The sequence below is a fragment of the Gopherus evgoodei genome, chromosome 1, assembly GCF_007399415.2.
Source record: "Gopherus evgoodei ecotype Sinaloan lineage chromosome 1, rGopEvg1_v1.p, whole genome shotgun sequence".
In the NCBI taxonomy this organism is placed as follows: domain Eukaryota; kingdom Metazoa; phylum Chordata; order Testudines; family Testudinidae; genus Gopherus; species Gopherus evgoodei.
Genome location: NC_044322.1, coordinates 300,333,901 through 300,353,691, shown reverse-complemented (window position 1 = coordinate 300,353,691; position 19,791 = coordinate 300,333,901). Strand labels below are relative to the sequence as shown.

At 41.8% G+C, this 19,791-nt stretch overlaps 1 protein-coding gene across 1 annotated transcript in view; it reads right to left on the bottom strand.

Moving 5' to 3' along the window:
- Nucleotides 1-426: 426 nt before the first annotated feature.
- CPM (carboxypeptidase M) overlaps nt 427-19,791 on the bottom strand; it is a 92,200-nt gene continuing 72,835 nt past the window's right edge. Inside the window, exons 7-11 of the mRNA XM_030549477.1 lie at nt 17,202-17,386; nt 16,778-16,948; nt 13,278-13,430; nt 2,929-3,077; nt 427-673 (exon numbers count right to left, since the gene is read on the bottom strand). Coding sequence (XP_030405337.1) covers nt 440-673; nt 2,929-3,077; nt 13,278-13,430; nt 16,778-16,948; nt 17,202-17,386 — 892 coding nt within the window. The 3' untranslated portion in view covers nt 427-439. The remainder of the gene's footprint in view (nt 674-2,928; nt 3,078-13,277; nt 13,431-16,777; nt 16,949-17,201; nt 17,387-19,791) is intronic.

The window sequence follows — 19,791 nt, the reverse complement described above, 5'->3', positions numbered from 1 at the left end:
TCTATAAGCATACTGAGTCAAGTGTTAATGAAGAGCTTACCTGGACTTCAGAAGGCAATTAATGGGAAGAGTTACACAGTGTGGGGGATGACCCTGTTTTCAGGTGAAGATCAAAGGTCTTGGTCTGGTATATCTGGGGTGCAGACAGATACCTGAGCTACCTTCAACTTGTGAAGACAAACCTGCTGCAAGCTTGATCTTGTGAAAGGGGGATGGATTTCAGCATTATTCTGGTATATTTAAACAGTCAAAACATTTATTGATTGTCCAGCCAACATTTTAAAAATATGGTAAACTTGGTTAAAAAAAATCTTAGGTTTCAATTATACAATAATAAACACTCTTTTGCAAATACAACTTTTAGCTCTTAAAAAAACACATTTGTACATTGATGTGCTAGAGATAATGTCTTCAAGTCTCACCTAATTCATTCTTGGCTTTATTTGAAAACTGTATACAAAACAGTCATTAAAGCCAAGAAATGCAAAGTAGGTTTTACTGCTGCTGAAATGCTTTCAAAATCCTGATAAAGAGGTTTGGTAGGGCATGAAGCATCTCCTGCTAGGGTGGAGATCTCTGAGAAAACAAAGTCATATTTCAAAGCACTGAAGTTTTCAGGACCATTTGGTACTAGCAGTGTCTTTAATATTGATCCAGATCCAGGTGCTGTAGCCTAAGGACAAACAGGAAAATGTTCTTACTAGCTTGTTTAACATGTTAGCTCTTGTCATTTTAGTTCAAAATATGTGTAAAGTAAATTATGTGAGTGCTTCTTTGCATCTAATGCAGAGATTGGATGTTGTGCTCCTCCTGTATAAATTAGTTAGGTAGATTGTGAAAGTAAAGATATAGAATGAACATTAAATGAGAAGAGTGAGAAATATTTTACACAAGTTTAAGTCTATTTGCAATAACATTGCCGATAACAGAGGAAAAAACATACTAGGTATCTCTTGGCAATTTTTTCACAGAGAACAAACGGGATTTAGTTAATTTTGCTTTAGCTGGTTTATTGGCTAATGATGAATGAACAATTAACTATTGGATGAGACAAATTATCAAAGCAAAAGAAATGAAGTCTGCATTGAGTGAGCCGAAGTAAGAATATTTTGTTTGATTAAGATGCTAAGGACAAGAATAAGTGCTGGGTAGAACTCAGAATGTGTTTGTCCATATTGGATGGAAATATCCACAGGGAATAATAAATATTGAACTCTGACATCACTCAGGATTTCTCCTTGCTGTTTGTTGCATGTATTAACAGTTAGATGGGAGTCTCTGCCTTGCATAGGCCAAACAACTAGAGTCAACAACTGTCATTCACTTTGCTGGCTGTAGGTTGGGAAGTGTATTTATTTCTTTTTTTAAAATGAGATTCTATTCTTCTGAAAAGTGACTGTATAAAAATGGCAGCTTCTTACTCAGTCAGTTCCCTCATAAGGTTTAGAGTCATATCTGTTAATTTAAGTGATATGTTTACTCTTGTAACTCTGCGGAGTCAACACAGCTAAGATTGAGTGAGCAGTGGATTTTATTCTATCTTGTAACTTAATACACATTTCTGTTAATTTACAATTAGTTAAATCTATGAAACTCTTTTGAAGAGCTGAGTGATGCAGTCAGAGGTCTCAGTTGGCCTGCAAAACCTATCAGTTGTGGTGATGCATTAGAAGGAAAAATCCAGCTTCACTTTCAGATCCCCAATATAAGTTTACAGGGCTGGTTGGTAGAAAAAAAAATCTCGCCACTTGTAAACAGACATCTGATGCGAAAATCCACTGAAGCAATAAGTAAGGTTACGACTTAGTCACGGATGTCATGGAATCCATGACTTCTAGTGACCTCCGTGCCATCAACCTGCAGTGGTTGGGTGCTGCTGAAGGCCTGTCATGTTACTGCCTAGATATTAGGCTTTAGAAAATGCTGATAGTTTGTCCAACTTTGCATTCCTTTTAGAAAATAGGATTTTCTGTACTGATTTTTCTCATTCAAATGTGCAAATATGGCTCTGCATACACAATGAGAAGGTGCCATTTTTTTACAGTCACTTTTCAGAGCAGCACCATGCCTCAACTGGAAACATTGGAAATAGGCAGGTGTAGCTGCATTTTTTAATATTTTTGATGGATACTATTGATGGTTTTTTTTAATCTTTTTTTTTTTTTTTTAGATTTGACAAATTGTCAACCTGTCAAAACACAGAAAGTAAATATCCTTAAATCAAGCTCTAATAATTTCTTAAGCAACATTTTTCTTTCTCTGCCTCTAATTTTGATGATCATTAATGGAAATAGTTTTGTTGGGGTTGTATGTGTATGATGAAATCAACATTTATTGACAACCAATAAAAATCTAGCAAAGAATCCTGTGGCACCTTATAGACTAACAGACGTTTGGAGCATGAGCTTTCGTGAGTGAATACCCACTTCGTCAGATGCATGTCTATAAGGTGCCACAGGATTCTTTGCTGCTTTTACAGATCCAGACTAACACGGCTACCCCTCTGATACTCAATAAAAATCTAATCCTGCTCACCCTAGAAATATGCAACTACTATTTAAAAGGCCTCTGAATGAAAGAGATTTTGTTCTGTCATGCCAGTCCTTGCCATTCTCCCTCCCCTTGTACTGTGTCCACATGAGGCTTTTTGTACTTCTCACCTACTCACTTTTCAATAAGTAATGGGTATTGCTAAATGCAAAGTTGATGAATAGTGATTTGATGATATTACCAAGAGGAGAATGGCTGGCTGTTTTCAGCAATTAGGGGAACTCCCTGCCCTGTGTAGACACTGTACATTTATTTTATTAAAACAAAACAAAAATCCAAACCCCAGCACCTTAATTTTATAGGATCCTGTCTCTGGCAATTTCAAGAACTCTCTGAACATAATTTAGAAATGAAGACTTAGCAGAGTAGTCATCTTACATTAAGCACATAGCTTCCAGGCAGGAGGAGAAGATAATATTCTCCATGTTGATTGGTTCTGTAAGGACAGATATGTTCCCTTCCTTTGGCTTCAACTATTACATTTGGTATAGGCTGTCCATGCCTGTCAAGAACTTGACCTTTGACACCTATGAGGCAGGGAGAGAGTATGTAAATGTGATTGTTGGTTTCACTTTCCGGTCTGGAAAAGCCAGTTTTTTCGGCATTCATTGCAGCATATGCTTGTTTCATTAATTTCCTCCGAAAACTAGACACAGAATTCTTAATCATTTACCTTCCATCAAGTTAAAATGCAGCAGTGTCAGCTTTTCCATTTCATTCTCTAAAGATACAATTTCGTAATTTACACTGATGTTGCTGCAGCTGTTCTCTACAGAAAAACTTGCTTAAATCTCTTTTATGCCCTTGAATTTATTTACCTAGCTTGAAACAAAACAAAAAAATTCATTTACCCTGTTAGTGTGGTCAAACATTGCTTCTTGACTAGTGTTTCAAAAAGGCAGAGTAGTATTGTATATTTACTTATATTTTAGTCTTCCCAAATCTTCTAACACACCAGATTTCCAAGAATGAGCAGTTTTGTTAACTGACTTGTCTGCAGCAGTTAGTTGAGACAATATTGATAAAATGTTTTAGCTCAGTTTCTGCTATTTTAGTCAATATATTTAATTAAAAAGGTATAATTTTGGCTCAGTAGCAACCTTGTCACTGTGTAAAGGTTGTGGGTTCAGATCCACTCACCCAACCCCATGTTATTGGTGATTTGTTTTTTACTTATCTTGTTCAATGACACCCACAGGTTGAGCAATCTTACTCTAAGGTTTAAACAGAGCTGTATTAAATCCAGATTTCATTGTATGTGTGTCTTCCAAAAGAATATCTATCTGTTAAAATTAATGAGTAAAGTCTAGCCTATCAACCACCTTTCAATAATCAAGGACCATGGGCAAAAGGCTAATGGGTATCTCTTGCTCCAAATTACTGCAACAATAAATAACATTACCATCATCTGTTACAATAAAAACAACAAAGCCCCAATACAGCAAAGGCTCAGTTTTCCCTTTTGATATTACATTTTTTTTTTCTTCTTAGTTACAGGTTAATTTTGATGTTGATCACCTCGGAGTTAGATTTATTGCAATTTCCTTTTATTCTGCTTTAGGACCCATGCAGGCAGCTTCTGTCTCAACCATCCCACTCCTCCCCTGCATCTACCACCACACACACACTTCCACTAAAGAACTCAACATTGTCATCTGGGACAGATGTTCAAGATGAACACTTCTGAAAAATTTGGTTGCCATGAGTCGCTTCCCACCACTCTCTGTTGCTAAGCTCATGCAGATAAATGTATAACCAGTGTTTATCTAGTTTATAAAGCCTTTCAGACATTCATTTTGCCTCCTTGCAAGCTCTAAAGATTATTTTGCCAATAGGGTAACAAGAAGCAGTCAGTCTGTTAAAAGTGCCAAAGAAAAGGCACATAGGTCAGTTCAGAATGCAGAGAATGTGCTATGACCATTAAAGAAGAGAAGACATTAAGTTTTAAAACTGAGTTAGAAAATGAACCAAATTTAGCAGTGACATTAGGAATGTAAGCAGGAAAGTATGGTAACTGGCACTGATTTGACAATGTGTGTATAAAATTAATAATTGATGCTGAGTGTGTATTTTCTAAGGACCAGATTCATTCCAAGTGTAAGCAGGTACATTCCTCTCATTCCCCATATGCAAGTGGAGGAAAGCTATACAGGCATAAGGCACCTTTATAACGTATTCACACTAGGGGTTGTACTGGTATAACTCTTTCAGTAAAATATCATACTCCTAGCCGATTCAGAATCTTAGAAATGCAGGGCTAGAAGGGACCTCGAGAAGTCACCAAGTCCAGCCCCCTGCATTGTGGCAGGATTAAGTAAACCTACACTATCCCTGACAGGTGTTTATCCAAAACCTTCAGGGATGGGGATGTCACAACCTCCCTTAGAAGCCTATTCCAGAACTTAACTACCCTTATAATTAGGCAAAACTTTCTAATATCTAACCTAAATCTCTCTTGCTGTGAATTAAACCAGTTACTTCCTGGCCTACCTCCAGTGGACACAGAGGATTGATCCCTGGTCTCCATATAGCAGGCCTTAACTTACTTGAAGATCCTTATCATGTTCCCCCCTCAGTCATCTCTTTTTAAGACTAAACTTCCCCAAGTTTTTTTAACCTTCCCTCATAGGTCAAGTTTTCAAAACCTTTTATAATTGTTGTTGCTCTCATCTGGACTCTCTTCAGTTTGTCCACATCTTTCCTAAATTGTGGTGTCCAGAACTGGACACACTATTCCAACTGAGGCCTCACCAGTGCCAAGTAGAGTGGGACAATTATGGCCCATGTCTGACATACAACACTCCTGTTAATACCCCCCTATAATTATATTAATACTTTTTGCAGCTGCATCACATTGTTGACTCATATTCAATTTGTGATCCACCATATCCCCTCGATCTTTTTCAGTAATACAACTGCCTAGTCAGTTATTCCCTATTTTGTAGTTGTGCATTTTTTCTTAAGTGTTGTAATTTGCATTTGTCTTTAATCTTGTTGATTTCAGAGCAATTTTCCAGTTTGTCAAGGTTGTTGTGAATTCTAATCCTGTCCTCCAAAGTGTTTGCAACCCCTCTCAGCTTGGAGCCATCGACACATTTATAAGCATATTCTCCACGTCATTCATGACAATATTGAATAGTATCTGACAAGGACTGCACCCCGTGGCACCCTACTAGATGGCCTGGATCTTCCCTTTTCCAGTCCCCCAAGCGGGCTGCCCAGCTTCCAGGACCTCGGCCACCCATTACTCCCCCTTGTCTTTGTCCTGCTTCCCAGGCAAAAGGTGTCACCTGGTCACTCTCCGCTCCTGGGTCTCAGGTTACATTTGCGTGGACAGCTTGGCAGCTTCACCTGCTCCGAGAGCCTGAGCAAAAATCACACTCCCACTTCCCACCACCGAAATATTGATGCAGTACACAGGAAAAGGCAGTACACATAGTATTAGTATAGGACACGTCACACTTTGTAACCTTGTTATCCTCTCGGTGCTTACAAAGTAGTTTAATAATTTGTTCCAATATCTTCCCAACTATCAAAATTAGGCAGACTGGTCTATAATTTCCTGGGTTCTCTTTGTTGCCCTTTCTAAAGATAGGTACTATGTTTGCCCTTCTCCAGTCCTCCATGAGCTCTTAACAATAATTGTTAATGGTCTGAACTTGCTTCAGCTCAGTCCTTAATTACTCTAGGATGAATTTCATTGAGCTCTGCCAATTTGAATACATCTAATTCATCTAAATATTCTTTAACCTGGTGTTTCCCTATTTTGGCTTGCATGTCCTTCCCCCCCACCAATGTTGTTAATAGTAATTTGTTCAGGGCTGCCCAGAGGATTCTGGGGGCCTGGGGCCGTCAGCGGCGGGCGGCTCCGGTGGACCTCCCGCAGGTGTGCCTGCAGAGGGTCCGCTGGTCCCACGGCTCCAGCGGAGCATCCGCAGGCATGCCTGCGGGAGGTCCACCGGAGCTGCGGGACCAGTGGACCCTCCGCAGCCACGCCTGTGGGAGGTCCACCGGAGCTGCGGGACCGGCAAGCGGCAGGGCACCCCCCGCATGGTGAAATTTCTAGAGCCGGCCCTGTTCGGCGGCGGGGGTCCCTTCTGTTCCGGGACTCACTGCCGAAGTGCCCCGAAGACCCGCAGTGGGGTCCCCCACCAGCAAATTACCACCGAAGCGGGACCCGCCGCCGAAGTGCAGCTGGCTCTTTGGCAGTAATTCGGTGGTAGGGGGCTCCCGCCGCGGGTCTTTGGGGCACTTTGGTGGCGGGTCCTGGAACGGAAGGGCCCCCTGCCACCGAATTACCGCTGAAGACTGGGCTGCACTTCGGCGGCGGGTCCTGCTTCAGCGGTAATTTGCTGGCGGAGGGTCCTTCCGCCCTGGAGCGGAAGGACCCCCCCCGCCGGCGAAGACCGGGAGCGGAAGAAGCTCTGGGACCCGGCCCCGCAAGAGTTTTCCGCCCCCCGGAGCGAGTGAAGGACCCTGCTCCCGGGGCCCTGAAAAACTCTTGTGGGGGCCCCTGCGGAGCCCGGGGCCTGCCCCGCCCTCTGGGCGGCCCTGATTGTGTTCAATATCTGTTCACCATTAACCTTCCTAGTGAAGACTGAATGAAGCATAACAGTCATTAAACAGCTTTCCTGATGTCATCAGTTATTAGCAGGCCTTCCTCACTAAGTAGAGGAGCTACACTTTCCTTTGTCTTTCTCTTGCTCCTACTGTATTTAAAGAACCTCTTCTTATTGCCTTTTATGTTGCTTGCTAGGTGTAATTCGTTTTGTACCTTAGCTTTTCTGATTTTCTCCCTATATACCTATGCTATTCTGTTGTACTATCCTTTAGCAATTCATCCATGTCTCCACTTTTGCAGGATTCCTTTTTGATTTTCAGGTCATTAAAGAGCTTCTGATAAAGCCATATTGGCCTCTTACTATTTTATCTGTCCTTCACATGAGGATAGTTTGCAGCTGCGCATTTAATATTGTGTTCTTGAGAAACTACCAGCTGTCCTGAACTCCCCTTTCTCCCTTAGATTTTCTTCCTGTGGGACTTTACCATGGCCTTCCCTTTTCAGATTTACAACCAATTCTTCCCTGTTGGCAGGGCTGATGCTACCATTTAGGCGACCTAGGAAATGGCCTAGGGCGCCAGAATTTTGGGAGGGGCGCTATTTTGCCAGGGGGGGCGGCACGCGGGTCCGGTGGACCTACCGCAGTCATGCCTGTGGCAGGTCCACTGGAGCCTTTAGACCAGCGGACCGCCTGCCGGCATCACTGTGGCAGCTCCACCGGAGCCTTTCCAGCAGCGGACTGTCCGCCGGCATAACTGCGGTAGGTCCACTGGACCTGCGGGGGGGCGGCGAAATGGCCGTCTGCCTAGGGCGTCAGAAACCCTGGCGCTGCTCCTGCCTGTTGGTCAGTCTAAAATGGCTACCCCCTGGTTACTTCCTCCACTTTCTGAAACAAAAAGTTGTCCCCAATACATTCCAAGAACTTACTGTAAATTTTGTGGTTTGCTGTATTAATTTTCCAACAGATATCTGGGAAGTTAGTCCCCCATTACTACTCCATCTTGTGTTTTGTGTATTTCTGTTATTTGTTCTAGAAATACCTCCTCATCTTGATTTGGTGCTCTATAGTAGACCCCTACCATGACGTAATGCCCATTTTTTCCCTTTTTTCTTTACCCAAAGACTTTCAACTGGTCTGACTCTTCCCTCCTTCTGGTCCCCAGAACAGTTATACCAATTGTAATTATGTATGTAGAGTCCCATTTCAGACAGAGATACAGTATAAAGTAGGGCCATCCAAACTTTTACTCAGCTGAGGGACCATAATAAGAATGGCTGCAGCATTCAATTAGGCAAATTTCAGGCTCTTTCACCTTTAATATGAAAAGCATGGCCAGTGGATAGAACATAAGAACAGCCCTACTGGGTCAGACCAAAGGGCCATCTAGCCCAGTATCCTGTCTTCCAACAGGGGCAGGTGCCCCAAGGGGAATAAACAGAAGAGGTAATCATCAAGTGTCGCACATTCCCAGCTTCTGGCAAACAGAGGCTAGGGACACCATTCCTGCCCATCCTGGCTAGTAGCCATTGATGGACTTATCCTCCATGAATTTATCTTAGTTCTTTTTTGAATCCTGTTATAGTCTGGCATCCTCTGGCAAAGAGTTCCACAGGTTGACTGTGCGCTGTGTGAAGAAATACTTCCTTTTGTTTGTTTTAAACCTGCTCCCTATTAATTTCATTTGGTGCCCCCTAGTTCTTGTGTTATTTACTCATTTACTTTCTCCACACCAGGCATGATTTTATAGCCCTTTACCATGTCCCCCCTTAGTCATCTCTTTTCCAAGATGAAAAGTCCCAGTCTTATTAATCTCTCCTCTTATGGAAGGCGTTCCATACCCCTAATAATTTTTGTTGCCCTTTTCTGAACCTTTTCCAGTTCCAACTGATATTACAAGTCCTAGCCTGCAACGCTTTATTAGCATCTAAAGGCACATCTACATGGCGTTTTTTTGGGAATATGATTTTGCATATAAACTTTGGCAGAATAACAAATCCAAAATAAGCACTTATGCTGAGACTGCTAGTTGCTGCAAGGTATTCTTGCATATAAAATATTCCGACACTGTAGAAACCTGTGGGCTTCCCCTCATGTGCCACTGATAAATTATGTAAGGGAAGAAAACCCATTTTGGCCATCTACTACACTGCTTATGTTTTTCCTTGAAAGCAAAATATCTGTAAGCATCTAACTTTTTTTAAAAACTATTCAGAAAGAGAAGATTATTTAGGCCTGTGCTTCTCAATCTTTTTGATACCAGGGAGTGACTTGCTGCCTTCCTAAGCCATATTAGGGCAATCTCAGGGATTGGTGCTGGTCCATAGGCTGGTCGTTGAGTAACAATGACTTAGACTACGTCTATACTATGAGCAAGAGGAGTGATTCCCAGCGGGCCTGTGTACACATACTCACACTAGCTTTCATCTGTGTATGTGCACATGAGCAGGAAATTGCACTCCTAGGTCACAGTGTAGATATAGTCTTAGAGTGCAAGCTCTTTGGGGCAGGAACAGTTTTTTGTGTTTATACAATGCCTACCACAATGGGGTCTTGGGCCATGACTGGGGCTCTAAGGATCTATGACAAGTTTAAAGAGTAGGGTGTATTTCTGCCTGTGAATCCTGATCATTCCCTGCCCTCAGGTTTTCTTTATAACAAATTTTACAAACACGTTAATTCCATAATATGCTATAAAATACGTAAGTATGCTTACTAGAAAAGTGCACCTACGTTTTCCTTCCAGGATATGGAATCAGGGCCCATATGAGCAGGCTCCTATTTAAGCACTGTATGCCTATGCATTAACCCGTATATGAAAACTTGAAACAAACTGTTGCACAGGGAAATGTCTCGTGTGTGCGCTGTGGGTTGGTCTCTGTTAAATCACTGCTCGCTTCTGACCTCTTCCATTTAAAAGTTGCTGCCCTCTAGCACTGCCAGCCTTTGCCCACATGGGGGCAGAGTTGCTACATTTCACTTAAAAAAAAAATCTAATTCCTTCTTCCCCATGCTGCATTTCTCTGAAGTGAAACCCTATAACTGTCTTTAATTACTGAACATCCCAATAGAAACTGCCATCTCTAATCACACACAGCCCACTGTAAATTACCCAGGATCGCCTCATCCTTTGAAGTGTGGGCGTCACTTTTAGGTGCACCACACTGTGCAGAAAACTCATACTAAACCACAGGTCGTAGGTTTAGAAAGAAGTTTAATGAGGGTGAGTTCAGTGACTTCTGTCTTATTCCTGGCTGAGGGAGGGACTGGGAGGGTTCCATTGTGGTGACATGAGGCAATACTCCTTGAGTGACGAAGGCTTCTGCTCAGTTAGGGTGACCAGATGTCCTGATTTTATAGGGACAGTCTCAATATTTGAGGCTTTTTCTTATACAGAAGCCTATTACCCCCCACCCCCTGTCCCGATTTTTCACGCTTGCTGTCTGGTCACCCTATGTTCAGTCCTTGCTGGGCAAGCAGGGCAAATGTTCCTCTCTCTCCCCTTCATACTAGGGAGCATATGAGGAGCATAGGTGGACAGTTTCCTCAAGGGCTAATATCATAAAGCTGAAGTCTGTTGCAATGTTATCAAATCTTGCAATACATGACGTCTTTCTTAGAGACACAGCTTCAAAATTAATGTTTTGTTTTGTTTTTAAATGAAAAGTAAGATTGTAGCCCACAGGATTGTGGAGAAAAGCTTGAAAACGTGACCTCAGTACATCCCACTTGCTTAGAAACCAGAAGGCAAAGAAAGAGAATCCAAATTATTTTTTTTTAAATCTTACTGCATTTAAGCTAATATCTTGGGATTTGGGGCGGGGGGGAAGGGAGGAGATGGGGCATGACTAATGAATAAGGATAAGATTGTTACGGAGGTCACGGAAGTCATGGATTCCATGACTTTCAGAGATCTCGATGACATTTTCTGCTTCAGCCATGGGGTACAGGAGCTGAAGCTGTCAGCCAGTGGGGACCCAGAGCCTTGAGCTGGTTTGGACAGTGGGGGAACCTGGAGCTCCCAGCCGCTGTGAGTGGCGGGGGACACAGAGCTGCCGTTGTGGCAGTAGTTGCTGAACCCCTTTTCCCCCCCTCACAGCAGGGCTTGGGTGTCATCATCCCCCATCAGCCTCTCCCCTGCCAATTATTTTTAGTAAAAGTAACAGACGGGTCTTGGACTTCTGTGAATTTTTGTTTACTGCTTGTGACCTGTCTGCGGCTTTTACTAAAAACAACCATGGCAACTTCTTAACCTTACTAATGAGTTTTGGCAATACTAGTTGCCAGCTGCTTCTAACTGGCTCCTAGTTCTGACACCTCAGTAAAGCCACAGAGGAGTGGGAAAAGCCATTAATTTTCTAAGTAGTTGAGCCGTGCTCCTTCACCTGTGTGTGTGTTCTCTCCCTGCACCTAGCTACTACAGATTACAATCTCTTATGCCCAGTATTGGCTGTATGCCCCTCTCCCCCTCAGCATATGTCTCCATCAGAGCTGGACTCCTGTAGATTTTAGATCCCAGCATCTCTCTAACTCCTTTTGCCTTCTGAGCCTGGAGGATGGAGGCAGAGGCTAGGATATTTGTCTGACTCCTCAGAGGATCCTGTTTTGAACACTGCCCACTGGTGTCCACTTCCCAGAGACTGGTTGAACACAAGTCTCTATTTTAGGTGACTTCAGTTTTGTAGCTGCTCTGCATATAGGAGCACTATAGAGATCAATGGGAAGATCTGTGCAGAGAACAGCTGCAAAAATGGGCCCTCTGTGTGGTCACTGGCTTATGAAGTTTTAATTGATACGTTGAAACCTGGACGGCTGTCAGGCATGAGGAAGGCAGATGAATTCTGCTCTTAATAGCTCCAGGAACCTGAATGAAGCAAAGCCACAAAAAGTAAGCCCCACCCTTTTCCCATTTGACACAAATGATATGTTTTGTCAGTCCATTTAAAAAAGCTTTTTCATAAATGTCTCTTAGAATGGCTGCATCTTTCCACAGATTTCTATTTTAATCAATGCTAGTCATTGTTCACTGCCCCAATAGGTGTGAAAGCTGGATGTATGTGCTTTGACTGCTATGTGTCACTACTGTGACCATATCTATCCAACTTGAATAAAGCTAGATACAGTAAAAGCTTTGTTATCCATCAGGTTGGAGGAATCGGGGGTGCTGGTTAGTCAAAAATTCCGGTTAACTGAGTTATACTTACCAATGGAGGGAGGGAGGGAGTTTGGGTGCAGGAGAGGTTGTGGGACACGGGCTCTGGGAGAGAGTTTGGGTGTGGGTGAGGCTTGGGGCAGGGGGTTGGGGCATGGGAGGGGTTTTTGGGTATCAGATTCCGGCGGCACTCACCTTGGGCAGCTCCCTGCAAGTGGTGACATGTCCTTGCTGCTCCTAGGCGGAGGTACGACCCGGGGGCTCTGGGTGCAGGCACTACCTCCGCTGCTCCCATTGGCCATGGTTTCTGGCCAATGGGAGCTGCGGAGCCAGTGCTCGGGGTGAGGCAGGGGCAGCACACAGAGACCCCATAGCCATTCCTCTGCCTAGGAGCAGCAGGGACATGTCGCTGCTTCTGGGGAGCCACGCAGAGCCAGGTAGGGAGCCTGGCATCCCTACTGAAGATTTGAACTTGGAGATTTCAGAAATGCCAGTTTCTAAAGCTTTCTGTTTGGTAAAGTGCCAGATAACACAGCTTTGACTGTAAATGGGTCCACTTAGTTTGGAGATTTCCTCTATTTTCTCAAACCCCAATCTCAGGTTAAATGGGGCTCACCTACATCACTCAGTTTTTTAAAAAATGTTTGCATTTTTCTTCAGAACCATCTATGAACGAATGCATTCACAATCTAATATTCCAGATGTCCAAGTTGCTTCTGGGCAACATTCTCTGTCTCACTATCCTCCCTTAGCCACCATCATGCTCACAAGATTGTTTCTAAAATGAGGATGGCGCACACAGCTCTCTGCTACATCCGTCTCTTAATTCAGCAAGAATCAAGAAAAAACCGATTCTATATTGAAAGGCAAAGTCCCTTATAGAAGTAGTTCTTTTGGTTCTAGCCTGTTGCTGGAGAGCCTGTTACATGTCCATGTCCATGTTGTTACTGCAGCTGACCCTACAAGCTGTATTGGAAGTTGAGCAGATGAAATTCAAAATACAAAAGCCTACCCACCGAGATGAACTTGTTTAATGTATTCAATCAAAGCAGCTTTGTTGTCATTCCAGAAGTCCTGAAGTTGACTTGCTGGTGGATATTTACAGCATGACAACTCCAATGTAATTTCAAAACATTGTCCCCAGATGTAGTTGTAATCCTGCATCCCACCTAAGAGAAAAAAAATTCTTTGATTATTACAGCAAGAGCCACTGAGTAAGAGCTAGAAATGGTCTAGAAGACTTGCAACTTTTTCTAAACTCTAGCCTTCTTGAAGCATTTCCTTCATTTCCATGATGCAAGGGCAATTCAGTTAGACAAATTACCACAAATTGGGAAGTACAATTGTTTTTTAATCCCATAGTCAGTTAGATTTATGATCCCCCGTGGAAAACCTGCTTACTTAAAAAAACAACCATCCCAAAGTGCGGTGGAATTACTAGAACGAGGCTATAATAATGGTTGAAAAAAGGCACCCTTTGATACAAAACCTCTCTTCAACTACTTGTATCTATAAGGGAGACACAAAATTATATTTTGGCACTAAGTTTGTCATGCTCAGTTGTGCCTCACAATCCTTTTAGTCATTTGAATTATGAATGTGGGGAAAATGTGATTTTTTTTTTTACAAGAAAAAAATTGTTCAGGTGTGGGGTTTTTTGGCATGCTGAGAACCAAAGTGAATTGATTTAAACAGGGAGGATACACTATCTTACACATATTTATCTAAGCAATGATTTAGCTTAAAATACATTTATTCAGCATTTTAGTTTTTACACATTTTATTATGTTAGAAAATGGCAAATGATATATCTTATTTACTAGATTTATTTTTATTTTTTGTGTGTGTCAAATTATTTGGATGGAAACTGGAATTAAATTAGAAATTCACAAAAACAGCATTTAGATGTTTTTATTAGTTAAATAAAACTTACTGTAAACGTGCTGGGCACAAAAGGAAAATATGTATTTTTATCAAAGCATGTTCTGCATTTAAAACTGATTTATTAAACAAAGGAAGTATTATCTGTAGTTCATGAATTGAACTGATTGTTTCTAGTCACTATGTCCTTCAAGATTTTAGAACTAGAAGATCTCACTCTCTCACACTGAATTTTTATTCATAGATTGGAAGAGGAAAATAAGCTTCCATGTTTTTTCAACTCCTAATTGATTTCTTAACTTTGAATTAACTAGCTAATGAACTGAAATACATGAATAAACTGAAATGAGGAAAATATTCTCTACAACTTCAGAAGAGGTTACTGCTGGACTAGCACTACAACAATCTCTGGTTCCAGGTGCTAAGCCAATGGCTTCCACCACTTCAGTGGTTTGACTTTCTTTAAAACTTTGGCAGTAAACAGGTTTGAATATATTTTTTATTTAAATGCTTTAAATAGGTTATAGTAAGTTTGGACTAAACATAGGTTGTCATAATTTCAAATTTAATTTTGTGTGTTTATTTTTAAAAATAAAAGGTATTTAATTTAAATAAAATTCCATTATATATATTTTAATATAATGATTTTTATCCACCTGCTGTAGTACTTTGGTTTTAAAAACCTGGATTTGGCATTTGACAAGCTTGGGAGAAGACTAGTTGAGTAGTTGAAAATAGTTTACTAAATACGTGTATAGTGTCACTTTTCGTAATGATTCTAGTACATAGAATGTGGTTATTCAGGTGTGTATATCTGGTTATTTACACATGGATATAAATAGGGGTGTTTTTGTTTCAGTGGTTAGACATGAAGATGTGTTATGTAAATGTGAAACTGGTTCTTTCATTTTTAAACAAAAGGAGAGAGATTTTTTTATCTCAGCTACACCAGATGAACTCTACTGATAACTGGAGTTACACTTGATTTACACAAGCATAGCACAGATAAGAATTTGGCACAGAGTTCATCATATATGTATGTGCATCTGTTAATGCATAAAAATTAACCTCTTCCCTCTCAATTTGTGTATTGTAGGGGCGGGGGTGATGGAGCAAGTGCAAATGAAGGAGATGGACTTGTGGTGTTATTTGAATGAGGAAAAGCTGGCCTGACAGCAGAAGGGAAGGGGAAACCTTCATGGCTGCTTGCCAATAGACAGATAGCTGTGCCAGGTGGTTAAGGAGGAGCTCTGAAGAGATGTGACAGATTGACAATGTTCTGCACAAACTTAATTTCATAAAGATAAACTTTACTGCATTAAGTATAATACCCTTTGGTCCACTGTATTAAAAATGCACCTTTATGTACTATTGTGGAATTGTATGGAACTTTGTTAGCCAGAAGACACAATTAATGCAATCTGCATTTAATTGCAATTAATGTAATATGAGGAACTTCAAAGGACCTTTTGGAACAATGCATGTAAAGTGGATTTCCTAGGAAATACTTGGGAGTAAGGGGAATGCAAATGACCCATTGGAATCCATCCCTTTGAACTTATGCCCTTGGCAGAGAAACCAAGTGTCTGCTAATTACCTGCTCCCGGAAACTCCAGATCAAAGATCCCTGAACTGTATAAGGGCTGGCCTAACCGAGTCATGAGTGTGCTTGTTCTGACTGAAACTGTGATGAACTTGAAACCGTCAGGAAATCCCTTGGGTGGGGTTCTGAAGGATTGCTCCTGCCAGAGCTCATGGTAGGGTTGAGGTGAACTCTAGTTAATAAATTAGTATGTGTGTAGGTTCTTTTATTGTTTTTGATGTTTTCTCTGTAGTGCTTTTATCTTAATAATAAAATAGGAAGTGCTAGGTGGTTAACTTACAATTGTTACTGATCCCTGTTAGTCTCTGAAGAGAAGCTTGCTCTGAGTGCTTGTCTTTTACTGATAACAACATGGGAGGGATAGCTCAGTGGTTTGAGCATTGGCCTGCTAAACCCAGGGTTGTGAGTTCAATCCTTGAGGGGGCCATTTAGGGATCTGGGGCAAAAATCTGTCTGGGGATTGGTCCTGCTTTGAGCAGGGAGATGGACTAGATGACCTCCTGAGGTCCCTTCCAACCCTATGATTCTAAGTCAGAGAACTGTTCAGCCTGGAGATTACTTGGTCAGAAGAGAGAGAGATGCACCCAAGAGAGGTAACAGCCAGGGGAGATGGAAGCCAGAGAGCTGATGCCCTTGCTGGACCACAGAGGGGGAGTACGGGTGCAATTGCCCTGATCTGTGACAAGTGCTATGCTGGCTGATGGAGCAGTAAAAGAGCCTGGCTTAAGGGCAGGAAGGAGCTGAAGACCCAGCCAATGGAAGCTGGCCCATTAACTTGGGTTAGCTAACGTACTGGTACATGCTGAATGATCCACAAAAGCTTGGGTCCTGAAGTGGCCAGATTAGTATGTGCAAACACAATGGATAGCTCAAGTTAATTAACAATCAGCTCACTTGAGTAAAACTTGTGTGGACAAGTCACAGAACTTTCGCTGTCAAAGAATGCAAAGGTGTGTTTTAGCAAGTACATTTTGGAGAATCAAATAAAAGTAGTGGAGATCAGAGAAAATTGGAAAACACTGAAATTTTTACCTTGCAGTTGGTACCAAGCATACCCATTAGTAATGCCATATGGAAAGACTGGTTTATTCCCACATTCATTTCCTTTGTACATGCTGGCATGGTTGGAGGAGTAGGTTTTTGCAAGGTGTATGAAAACGTCATCATCTCGTGATCGGCTATAGCCTTGTAAAGAGCCAGTAGCTGTATAATAGAGATGGCCACAGTACAAGCCAAGTTAATGTTAAAACACACAAAATATTGTCTTACATAAAAAATATGAAGCCCCCAAACCTACACATCAGTTTGTGTGATCCAGTGAAACTGTACTTTCAGTGTATCAGTGAGCTTGTGTAAGTCCGGTGCTTCTCTTCAACACATCAGGCATTTTGTTTTGCTCATACTGAAGCAGGCAGAAAAAACTGGACCCAAATAAGAAACACAGATATTAGCTTACCTGGGTTACCGTTATCAAATGTATAACTGGCAACCAGTGCTCCACCATGCAAGTTAGCTGAAAGAACAAATGTCTCATTTTGTATCCAATTTATCACTGCTTGAGTCTCTGGCTGGATTGTGACATTGTTACTGTTGAAAACATCAGGGAAATTCCTATTCAGATCTTCCCCATTCTTATTGAACCTGTGAAAGAGAAAATATAGTTCTATATTTGTTAATCTGTTGAATCTGAGTAGATTCACAATGCTTTGGATCTGTGTTAGTGACTGTTGGGAACAGAGTTACTGGAACGGTACATGGAAAGAATGAGCATCACAAACTGTGTTTTCACAAATCACGAAATAGTGACTTTATTCTGCATTGTGTATGCTACTAGCCTCTGCCCACAATGGGCAGATTACTGTAGAGTAATTAATATATTTCCAAGTGGAGACATTGGGAGTGATGCTTGAAACATCACACAAAACATAGTAAAATGTAACATTGCATAAGCAAATAAGGGAGTGTATGAAATAAAAGGGTGTGTTTTCCACTTGTTTAGAAAGAAACCATGACTCACACATGACTGCCAGTCATAATGCAGTCATTCCAAGCATGTGGCTACAAAAACTTTATAGATATTCAAAGCATTTTTTCCTCTGACGGTGTTTGAAATTCCAACCTGTGTTCAAGTGCTTATTTCTGCCTTTCTTTTCTCCACTAGGAGGACAGTCTACCCATCTGATTAATATTGAGCTTTGGGTGTTAATTTTTAAAAGTCTCTGTCATGGTACAATTCCCCACACTGAACCTTAGCGTTCAAAATATAGGGTACCAGCATGAATTCCTCTAAGCTAATTACCAGCTTAGAACCTGTAGCGCTGCCACCAACCAGGAATTCCAGTGCCTGGTACACTCTGGTCCCCTCAAAACCTTGCCCGGGGACCCCCAAGACCCAGACCCTCTGGATCTTAACACAAGGAAAGCAAACCCTTTCCCTCACCGTTGCCTCTCCCAGGCTTCCCCTCCCTGGGTTACTCTAGAAGATCACTGTGATTCAAACTCCTTGAATCTTAAACAGAGAGGAAAATGCACCTTTCCCCCTCCTTCTCTCTCTCCCTCCCAGATTCTTCCTGAGACAGAAAGTAATCCTGACACAGAGAGAAATTAACCTCTCTCTCCCCCTTCCCTCCTTTCTCCCCACTAATTCCCTGGTGGATCTAGACCCAGGCTCCTGGGGTCTCACCAGAATAAAAAAACAATCAGGTTCTTAAACAAGAAAAGCTTTTAATTAAAGAAGGAAAAACAGTAAAAATTATCTTTGTAAATTTAAAATGGAATAGGTACAGGGTCTTTCAGCTATAGACACTGGGAATACTCTCCCAGCCTAAGTATACAAGTACAAATTAAAATCTTTTCAGCAAAATACCAATTTGAACTCCTTTCAGCCAAATGCACATTTGAACTCCTTCCAACCAAATACACATTTGCTAATAAAGAAAACAAACATAAGCCTAACTCGCTTTATCTATCTCGTACTCACTATTCTGGATCTATAAGAACCTGTATCAGGGAGATTGGAGAGAAACCTGGTTGCACATCTGGTCCCTCTGAGCCCCCCGAGTGAACAACAACCAAAACTAACAGCACAGCACAAAAACTTCCCTCCCTCAAGATTTGAAAGTATCCTGTCCTCTGATTGGTCCTCTGGTCAGGTGACAGCCAGGCTTACTGAACTTGTTAACCCTTTACAGTCAAAGAGATATAAAGTACTTCTGTGCTATTAACTTTTCTTATCTGTTTATGGCCAAAAGAAGGCTGTGGGGGGATATGCTTGTTCTATATAAATATATCAGGGGGGTTAACGTTAGGGAGGGAGAGGAATTATTTAAGTTTAGTACTAATATAGGCACGAGGATGAATGGGTACAAACTGGATATTAGGAAGTTTAGATTTGAAATTAGACTAAGGTTTCTAACCATTAGGGGAGTGAAGTTCTGGAATAGCCTTCCGAGGGAAGTAGTGGGGGCAAAAGACTTATCTGGCTTTAAGACTAAGCTTGATAAGTATATGGAGGGGATGTTATGATAGGATAGTTTAATTTGGGCAATTGATCTTGGATTATCACCAGATAAGTCTGCTCAATGGTCTGCGGGGAGATGTTGGATGGGATGGGAACTGAGTTACTGCAGAGAATTCCTTCTTGGGTGCTGGCTGGTGAGTCTTGCCCACATGCTCAGGGTTTAGCTGATCGCCATATTTGGGGTCGGGAAGGAATTTTCCTCCAGGGCGGATTGGCAGGGGCCCTGGAGGTTTTTCGCCTTCCCCTGCAGCATGGGGCATGGGTTGCTTGCTGGTGGATTCTCTGCAGCTTGAGGTCTTCAAACCAATTTTGAGGATTTCAATAACTCAGTCCGGGGTTAGGGGTTGTTATAAAAGTGGATGGGTAGGGTTCTGTGGCCTACCTTGTGCAGGAGGTCGGACTGGATGATCATATTGGTCCCTTCTGGCTTATGAGTCTATGACAGTCTCATTAGCTTAGCATCAATCCTTTGGATGCTTCACCCAATGGGAAAAAAAAAACACACCCTCCATTTAAAGATTCTTAG